Source organism: Chinchilla lanigera, unplaced genomic scaffold (assembly GCF_000276665.1).
Source record: "Chinchilla lanigera isolate Chin_1 unplaced genomic scaffold, ChiLan1.0 scaffold00050, whole genome shotgun sequence".
In the NCBI taxonomy this organism is placed as follows: Eukaryota; Metazoa; Chordata; class Mammalia; order Rodentia; family Chinchillidae; genus Chinchilla; species Chinchilla lanigera.
In genome coordinates this window covers 14,361,215-14,370,546 of record NW_004955451.1, presented here as the reverse complement: position 1 = coordinate 14,370,546, position 9,332 = coordinate 14,361,215, and the positions used below count along the sequence as shown (strand labels likewise).

The 9,332-nt window shown below is 61.1% G+C and overlaps 1 protein-coding gene across 1 annotated transcript; it reads left to right on the top strand.

The window, feature by feature from the left end:
- Positions 1-2: 2 nt before the first annotated feature.
- On the top strand, positions 3-1,942 carry Neurod2 (neuronal differentiation 2; the record flags this gene model as incomplete). The annotated part of the gene is made up of 1 exon (XM_005394611.2): positions 3-1,942. A coding segment is annotated over one exon (363 nt), but the record flags the coding sequence as incomplete, so codon positions are not given.
- Positions 1,943-9,332: the final 7,390 nt, after the last annotated feature.

Genomic DNA, 9,332 nt, shown 5'->3' with positions numbered 1-9,332 from the left:
ACGCCCTGCGGACCCACGGCTACTGCGCGGCCGCCTACGAGACGCTGTACGCGGCGGCGGGCGGCGGCGGCGCGAGCCCGGACTACAACAGCTCGGAGTACGAGGGCCCGCTCAGCCCCCCGCTCTGCCTCAACGGCAACTTCTCGCTCAAGCAGGACTCGTCGCCCGACCACGAGAAGAGCTACCACTACTCTATGCACTACTCGGCGCTCCCCGGCTCGCGGCCCGGCGGCCACGGGCTGGTGTTCGGCTCGGCGGCCGTGCGCGGGGGCGTGCACTCCGAGAACCTGCTCTCCTACGACATGCACCTGCACCACGACCGGGGCCCCATGTACGAGGAGCTCAACGCGTTTTTCCATAACTGAGACCTGGAGCCGGGCCCTCTTTTTCTTCTTTCGCCTTTGCCCGCCCCTTCGCTCCAGCCCCCCCAGGGCAGGGGCTCCCCGACCTCGGGCGCGCACAGGGCACCGGGCGCCAGGAGCGAGGCGTCGCCTGCGCGCTCCAGGGCAGCGCGGTCCGTAGCTGTGGGTGGCCTGGCCTTCCGGGCTTCGCTTCCTCCCGGGGGACTCGCCTTCTCTCCCCAGGGGCTCCGGGCTCCCTTCGCCCAGAGAGTGCGCCTGCAGGGACCTCTATCCGTGTGCTCCTCGGAGACCCCCCTTGCCAATCCCTTCTCTCGGTTTCTCCTCCCTCCTCCCTGCAGGCCCAAATGCGTTGTCGAGGGGGCAGTTGGGGGTGGGTGCGCTTTTCCCCTCCCGTTATTATTTTAAAAAAGACCCCAAGCTGCCTAGGCCAGGCGCCCCCTCTTTCTAGCAGAGGGCCGAGCGCAAGCCTGGAGCGCCTTCCCGCCCCCTAACCTGAATCTCCGCGTTTTGCAATTTTCATTTTGGCGGGAGGGGATGCGTATTGAGAGGAAAGAGGCCAAGATAATTTGTAACTCTTTTCCTTTTTTTAAAAACAAACAAGCAAACAAACATACATACAAAAAAAGCTAAGAGGCGACGAAGGCCGAACGCAGAGTCCGGATCGGAGAGAAAACGCAGTAAGAACTTTTAGAAGCAATAAAAGGCAAAACAAAAAAACAAAAACAAAAAACTACTACCAATAATAATAATAATAAAAAAGACACAAATATCTATGCAAGGAGGTTCTGACTGAGCCTAGCGGCCCGGCCCGGCCCGGGGCGCCCGCCAAGGCGGATCTGTGCACTTTGGTGACGTGGGGGCCCCGCCGCCCCCTCCCCTCCCCAGGTTCTTACAATCAATGACTCGGAGATTTGGGGCCCCAGTGCCACTGCCCTCCCCTGCCCCGTCCCCGTTGTACGTCATACTGTTTTTTAAAAACCTGTTTCCAAATTTGTATGGAATGGCAAACTGTTGGGGGGTCAGTTTGGGGAGGGAGGGTTTGCATGAGCGACACACACGCACCCCACACCGCACGAACACGCAGGCCGGCGCGGGCGTCCCGGGACAGGGGGCTGCGCGCCCTGTCGCTTCCTCCCTGCGGGCTCCTCTGTCCCCTCTTGGGGTGAGGCCAAGGGGACGAGACGTGGGGCAGCTCCGCCCCTGCCCGGACCGCGCCCGCCCGGGCGGGTGCCAGGCAACCTGCGACTGCCGGCGGCTGGAGAGCGGTTTGGGTCCTCGGTGTCCTCCCGGCTTGGGCTAGCAGGTGGCTGGGGAATGTGGGGGCCCCTTCTGCAACTTCTCCCAAAAGGGATGCACAAGGTGACCCTCACCCCACCCGAGGCAGGGCATCAGGCATCCAAACACACGATGCAAAAAAATGCAAACCCACAGGCGACACACCCACACACTCACCAACACACACGCAATTTTACCTTCCTCTTGTAGTGAAGATGAAACTCCCGTCGGACACCCGAAGTGCATTGCGTGTTTCTGTTCAGTTTAATGATGATTAATAAATATTTATGTAAATGAGATGCAAAGATGGCCCCGGTTTCTCACGGCAGCCTCCTTTTGCGGGGGGCAGGTGGGAGGGCTGAGCTGGGGCTGGGGTGATGGAGGTAGAATGTCTGGTGACCGCGAAGAGGGCAGAGAGAGGGACCCTGGGCCTTCCTGGGTGGCCTTTCCATCCCACAGGCTCCCAACACACCCAGTGGGCACAGAGGAACAGCTTCATCCCCACCCTTCCGTCCTGGACAGGGACACAGGTTCCCAGCACAGAGCAGCCAGCAGATTCTTAGGCTCTTTTGGTCCTCAACACGTGCACACCCACTTCCTGTCTACCTATTTATTTATTTATTTTGAGACAAGGTCTCACTGTGCAGTTCAGGCTGGCCTTGAACTCACTGTGGAGCCTGGGCTGGCCTCAAACTCTAAGTGATCCTCCTGCCTCAGCCTCCCCAGTGCTAGGTTACAGGCCTGCGCCACCACACCTGGGCCCCCCTCCTTTTAAAATAGTATCTGTTCATCACTAAAAAGATGATCAAGGTGGAAGAGCAGGTCATTGTACAACCCTGTGCTCACTGCTGCAAAAAAAAAACAAGTGGGTAGAAACCAAGAGAACCATTTGAGCCAGGCAGGGGTATTTTTAAATATATGTATGTATGTGTGTATGTATATATATATATATATGGGCTTGAGGACGAAATATTAGTGGGGAAATCCCTTTTCCAATTTAAATTTGTATTTCAGTGGACCCAGGGGAATAACCTGCTTTAGCCTCAGTCCTGTTGACATTTTGGGGTGTGGAGGAGGCTGCAGGGCCGCCCCGAGATTCTGGGAGGCGCCCTGGTGGAGTGGAAGTGACCCGCTCAGAAGCCTGGGTTCACAGGTTCACAGGGAGCGGGGTCCTGCCTCCTGGCCCCGCCTCCTTCCTCCTCTGCTGTGGGCAGAGAGAACCCCACACGGGGGTAGTGGGGATGGGGGCACTGGGAGGCCCTCTCAGCTCAGACCTGGTGGCCTCACCTTTTCTCAGAGCTTCATAAACAGAGTCAGCTCCGAACCAGAACCAGATTCTCTAAAAGAATCCCTTCCCTTACTCTTTCCCCTGCTCAGGGCCCACCAGAGCCATGGACTTTTTGGAGAGGAGTGTGAATCCCAAAGGCCTTCGTCCTGCAACCCGGGCACCCTGAGGACTCCCGGGAAGGGACCGTTTCCAAAAATACCTTCACTCATTTTAGGACTGCACGGGGCTGTGGCGGTGCAGAGGGCTGAGGGCGGTGAGTGCAGGGTTAGTTCAGGGTCGATTAGATCCCCAGCCCCGCATGAGACCTCTCTGATCAAAGGAGGAAAAGGTAGTGGAAGAAGGAAGTCCTAATGCCAAAGGGGGCTTTGGATTATGCTAGACTTGAGCTTAGCGGCTCCCCCAAATGTCCACCCAGAACCCCTAGTTTCAGGAGTAGAGACAAGGCTCTGCTCCACCCCAGCCCCGAAGCTGTCCACCGCAAAGCACTGAGCCTCACGCAGCTGGCTGCAGAGGGAGGCCTGGCCCTGGGTGTGGGCAGGGTGCAACCTTTCCCAAAACCCTTCTGGATTTCTCGTGCACTTTTGAAAGACTTGCTGAAGTTCCTTCAAAATTTCACCATCTTCTCTGGAATTCTCAGGCCTGCCTCTCCAGAGGGAGACGGCAGACTGGGCCCCTGTCCCCAGGATTCACCATGGTGGCTGCTGACGGGATCTTCAGGAGCTCTGAACCACCCCTCTTCTTGGGAGAGAGGAAGCGGCCCCTCTTTCTTCTCCTCCACCACTGGTGGGGTGCGGGGAGCAGAACACGCACCCCAACTCCAGCCTGAAGCAGTCTGGTCTGCGCATGGTGCTGGCAAGGCCTGGCAGGAGCGACTGGAGCAGAAAAACAAACTGGGCCTCCATCCTGAGGCCTAATTCTTCTCTTGCCCTGGAAACAAGGCTCACCGGGCTTGTGTCCCACTCAGCAGGTTTCGCAGAACTTGCTGTGAGCTCCGGGGCTGGGTGGCATCCAGGTGGCTTGGCGGAAGCAAAGGACCCCTCCACGTGGCTCCCCTGGCCCAGCCACAGACTTCGGTGAATCCCTCTTCCAGCCCCGGCTGCGCCTCGCGTTCGGCGTTCGCGAGCCGGATTCCAGCCCCGTTCAGGGGCGCTGACGGCTCTGCGGCCACAGTGCCGGGTGGAGCGGGCAGGAGGAACTCCCGGGGAAGGGCTCCTGAGCTCCCGGCTGCGGCAGCCCGGCCGCCCACACCGGCTGCCCGCTCCCGGCCCCTGCCCCTGCCCCCACCCCGGCGCTCGGCTGCTCCCCCTCGCCCCAGCCTCCCCCCAACACTTAACTTCCCGGCGAGACGCGCGATGAGCAGGAGAGGAAGATCTGCGTGGACACGCGGCCCCAGACGCCCCTCGCCGGTCTCTCGCTCTGGCTCCCGCCGGCCGCACACTCGGCGGAGCTCACAGACAGGAGGAGGGGGCGGCGGAAGGGACGGGTGGGGGGGGCAGGCTCTGGGGACAGACGTCCTGTGGGCTTCAGCCGCAGCAGCGGGGTCTCTAAGCCCTCTCTGGCCGCTGGGCTCCACCCCCTGCCTGAAGACCCCCTGGTGGTTCCGTCGGGAAGGGGTTTTCCCCAGGATTTCCCGGCCCCGTCCGGTGTCCAGGGTTCGGGTATTCGGAGCCATCTCTGAGTCCAGGCCAGTAGCCCATCTGGCAGGAAGGGAACGCTGGAACGCTGGTGCCGCCTCCGCCCGCACCGCTGAACTCCATGCCAGCCAGGACCTGGACTGAGAGCCCCTGTCCCCCAGCGAACCCCCAGCTCTGACTTCACCCTCGTGGAGCCGAGGGACAGCGCAGGGAGAGGCTGGGTCGGGAGGGTCAGCGACGGGGAAGCCCTGTGCTCCAGCCACTCCCGGGCTGTGCCCGCCTCCGCTTTCTCCCTTTCACTGGCAAGGCGGCAGGCCGACTGGTGGGCAGAGGGCAGAGAATTCGTTCCCTTTGGCACAACTTTGCTTCCTTCTCTCCCTCAGAACCCGCAATAGGAAGTCCCCTCTCCTAGGGGACTCCGCCATGGTGGGGAGGCACTGGTGGCTGGGGGTGGTTCTAGATGCCATGGTCTAGTTCTCTAGGAAACTTGGGACAGACAGGCAGCCCAGGTGGAACCTGACCAGCCTCGGGCTTGGCTTCCGCTCCGAGCCTCCCAGCCACAAGCAAGGGGCAGCGCGGCCGGGCCTGGCTTCTCCTGACTGGGCGGGGACAGAGGTCACCCCACCCATCCTCCCACAGCCAGAGGCACTTGCCCTTTCCTTCTTTCTGGGCATCAGGTGCTGGGCACAAGCCCAGAGCACCAGTGACACCTGAAAGACAGGAAGCCTTGAAACGCTGCCCTGTTCGGATCCCCAAGCAGCTTCTGCCTTTCTGCCCTACATCTTTAAACAGTCTCGCCAAAGTGTCCTTAGCTGAGGGGTGGTAAGGTGGGTGCCGTGCGGGGTGCTGGGCCGAAGGCCGTCCCGCTGAACTCTCCCATCCTAAGGCACGACTCGGAGCTCCCCAGCCTGGGAGCGCAGGGGGAAAGGCAGAGACCAGGTTGGGCTCACGGGGCAGCGGGCAGGCCGGGCGGGCGAGGGGAGGGCGTGGGCGACACCAGAGTTGGGCTGTCGCAGCTCCCCAGTTAGGGAGGGCCACCCGCCAGTGGAAGCGCACGGAGGGAGCTGGGCTCGGCTTCGGGTTGGAGACGCCCGGATGTGCGCCCAGGTGTTGCTTGCCAGCCTAGTGCTGGGCACTGCTCGGTCTCCAGGGCTGGCCAGGGCTACCTAGTTCCACACCTTTAGTATGTGCCTCTCTCTCTCTCTGTCTCTCTTCCTCTGTCTCTCTCTCTCTCCCCCTCTCTCTCTCCTTCCGCTTTTTGGAATTAATTGAATTAGGATGGGGTCTTCCTGGGGCTCTGCCGCCTCCCGCCGGAGGCTGCACTGGCCAGGAGGCCGCGGCTGTGGGGTCAGGTCCCGCTGGGGCTTCCGAAGCCCCCAAGCCCCTTTGGGAACCCGCGTGCCAGTTCCTACCCTCAGCCAAGTCTTTGCCAAGGGCACAGCTGGGCGGGGTCTGGGCAGTCCGCCCGGCTTGGGACATCTGTTCTCGCCAGAGTCGCATTAAAGGCGAGGGGTGGGGGTAGGGGGCTCAGAACCAACCCCTCCTGCCTAGGCCGATCGATGCCTGCTCTCTGGACGGAAGGCTGAGGCAGGAGGCGACACCCGACTCTCCGTATTTTTTTTCCTTCTCCCTTAGGAACAGCTCAAGAATTGGGGTGGGGGCCGCTGGAGCTTCTCTCCATCTCACTCACTACCCAAGGTGATGCCACCTCGGTTCTGTCTTCCGCAGGGTAGCTGGGTGCCCGGGCCGCCGCAGCCGCCGCAGCCCCAGGAGGCGCGCGCACCAGGAACGAGGCTGGGAACCCGCTTGCTGCGAACTCGCTCGTCCCGGCTCCGGCTCCGGCTCCGGCTCCGGCTCCGGCTCCGGCTCCGGGCGAGGCCAGGGTGCCTCAGGGGGAGAGCTAGAAACAACTCAATTAAAATATCAAAAACATTTGGGTTTCTATGAAAGGAAGGGCGGTGTTAAATTAAAAAAAAAAAAAATCAGAACCACAAAGCCCCATAAACCAAACCAAATCAAACCCGAACTCTTAGCTCCTGATCATTTTGGAGAAAAAGAGAAGAAGGCTCGGCCCCTCTCCCCGGTGTGCGGGGCTCCCGCTTGCCCCACCCAGCGCCCTGGCGTGCAGCCCAGGTCGCCCCCTGCCCACCCTTCGCTCGTGTGTTGGTGCCAGTCTGTGCCACTCAGCCGGTGCCCGGTGCCCGGTGCCAGGCGCGGGGGGGAAGGCGGGGAGGAGCCCAGGCTCCAGCTTAAATTCCATGGCATCTGTTCATTATTATACAGTGAGGATTTTTATATGGACAGCTAAATTAAAGACAGATTTTTGCCAGAATTGCAGATCCCATAAAAATGATGACACAGGATGGGGGCTTTTTCTTTTCCTTTTCTTTTCTTTTAAGAAAGATTAAAAAAAAAAAAAAAAACCGTGAACCACAACCCAAACACCTCCGTGCCCTTTCCTCTGCTTGGAGTGAATTTCCTTTCCCACCTTGCCTTCTTCCTCCACTGGCTGCCCGGGGAGAACCAACTCCCAGCGGCGCCCCGTGCCCAGCCCGCTTGCAGATGCCCAGTGACCTGCTAGCTCACTGCCACGGCGACTGGTGGGAGCAGAGGCAGGAGGGCCAGGCCGGTGCGGAGGGTCAGAGTGGGGACAGGAGCCAGAAGGGTGTCTGGGCAGCAGAGGGCAGTGCCGGAGGGCACGGCAGCCACGGGGCTTGACCTCTCTGTGCTCCTATGGCAGAGGGCAGGCCGCGCATTCAGCAAGCTGCCACGGGTCCGTGGACAGAAGTGGGGACCAGGTATGTGGTGCCACCGAGCCAGGGCGCAGGACGGCACCACTGCCCTCTTGCCAGTGGAGAGGGCCGTCAAGAACTGGGCACCGATGAGCAGTTTGTGGAAGTTCCGGGACTTCAAGGCTCAGAGCTCCTAGACTGCTGGAGCCTGCACCGGGGTGCTCTAGAACTAGCTGGCTCCCCGTCTCCAGAATTCCCAAAGGGCCGGGGGTGCGGGGGCAGACAGACATCTCTAACTTCAGCATTTGCCCTGGTCAACTCTGAAGCTCCCGGATGCTGCACAGTGCCCAGGGGCTCCTGGGAAAGGCCCAGCAGGCCACACCAGGAGCGCACAGTTGGGGCCATTCCTGGAGTTCAGCAAGGGCCTCCCCCCAAATCAGTGGGAGCTGCGTTCTTATTTTTCTTTATTTCTTTTAAAAAAAAATATTTTCAGGAGAGAGAAATAACTGTGCAGAGTTCTGTGTTCTCCAGACAATGGGTCTGGCTCCGTCTGCGTCTGTCTGTGACTCTGTCTGTGTAGCTGTCTGCTCATCTCTCCCAGATTCGGAGCTGACAGAATTCCTATCAGAAGAGTGAACGCAGGGACATCTGTGTGCGGAACGACTGTGCCACTCGAACCTGCCAATCGCTCCTGGCACGAGCTGGGTAACAAATGCCTGTTACCTCGGAATGCTGGCGGGTGGGGGTGGGGGAGGGCGCCTGGCACCGCCCCGGCTGCCAGGCCTGCCAAGGCCCCCTCCTGCCCGCTGCGGGCCCCACCCCCTCCCTGAGCTGGGGGGTCTACAGAATTGGATTATTCATTAATTAGCAGTGATTAGAAAACTTGGGTGTCCCTCAGCCGGGCCAACCTGGCTCCTCCACCCCACCAGTGCCATCCCCCAGCCCGCCCCCTTGCCCGCTCTACAGTTTCCGGGTGAACCCCAGGTTTCTGAAGAGGCAGGCAGCCAGTGGTTGGGGGGATGGCTCAGGAACGCAGGGAAAGGGGGTCTCTGGAGGGAAGGATTCCACTAAAGTTGCCAGGAGGAGTTTCTCCCTCAGTGAAGTGCAGGTCTGCATAGATGGCAGAGGTAGGGCGGAGAGCCTGGGAGACGGGGCCAAGGAAACCAGAGAAAGAAGAAAGAAGGCAGGAGAGGAGGAGAGGAGGCAGGGGTGCCTGGTTTGGGTCTCCCAGCGCCCCAGCCAGGGCCACCACCCCGGGACCCATCAGCCGTGCGGCCCTGGGTTTGGGGGGAGGGGGCACCACTGCCACAGCCGGTGCCAGCTGGGGGGGCTGCGAGGGGGGTGGAGAGCACATCTAGAATTCCGAGACATCTGTTCACCCAGGAAGGAGGCACCGCATGCGAGGAGGAGGCAGGCGCCCTCGCCCAGCCGGGCAGCGCTGCAGCCTCGGGCGCAGGGCTGGGAGCCGCCTCACCTCGCACCCGCACCCGGGCCCCGAGGGCAGGGAGGGCAGGAGGGCAGGATGGCGGCCCCACAGAGGTGCTAGGAGGGCAGATGAGGCGCAGGAGGGCCAAGTAGAGTGTGCAGGAATGTCTCCTGGGCTAGGCCCCCCGCCCAACATACGCAGACCAGTCACCACACGTTCCGCTTGCCGGTTCCCGCAGACACAGGGAAGTCCCACCACTGAGCCACCCACGCTCTGCCACTCATGGTCCAAGCAACTTCAGGGAGCTGGGCCGGGAGGCAGGGCCGCTGTCCTGTGTCAGGGACATGTTTCCGCCCACACTTTCGCTGTTCTTCATAGAGGCAATGGCTGGGGGGGGCCGGGGGGCACTGAGCCCTCTGTGACCCCCAGGGAAGTCCAGGATGGGGCGTGGGGGCCGGGCTTTCCTCAGCCACTTGTCACACTGCCAGGAGCTTCTGCCCCCAGGTTGTGCCTGAACCAGCTCCAATCCCACTTCCCACCAGGCCCGCGGGACCACCTCTGTCTCTTTGGTGCCCTGGCCTGGCACCTGCCCCTCTACTAGGGTTGCCCTCATTG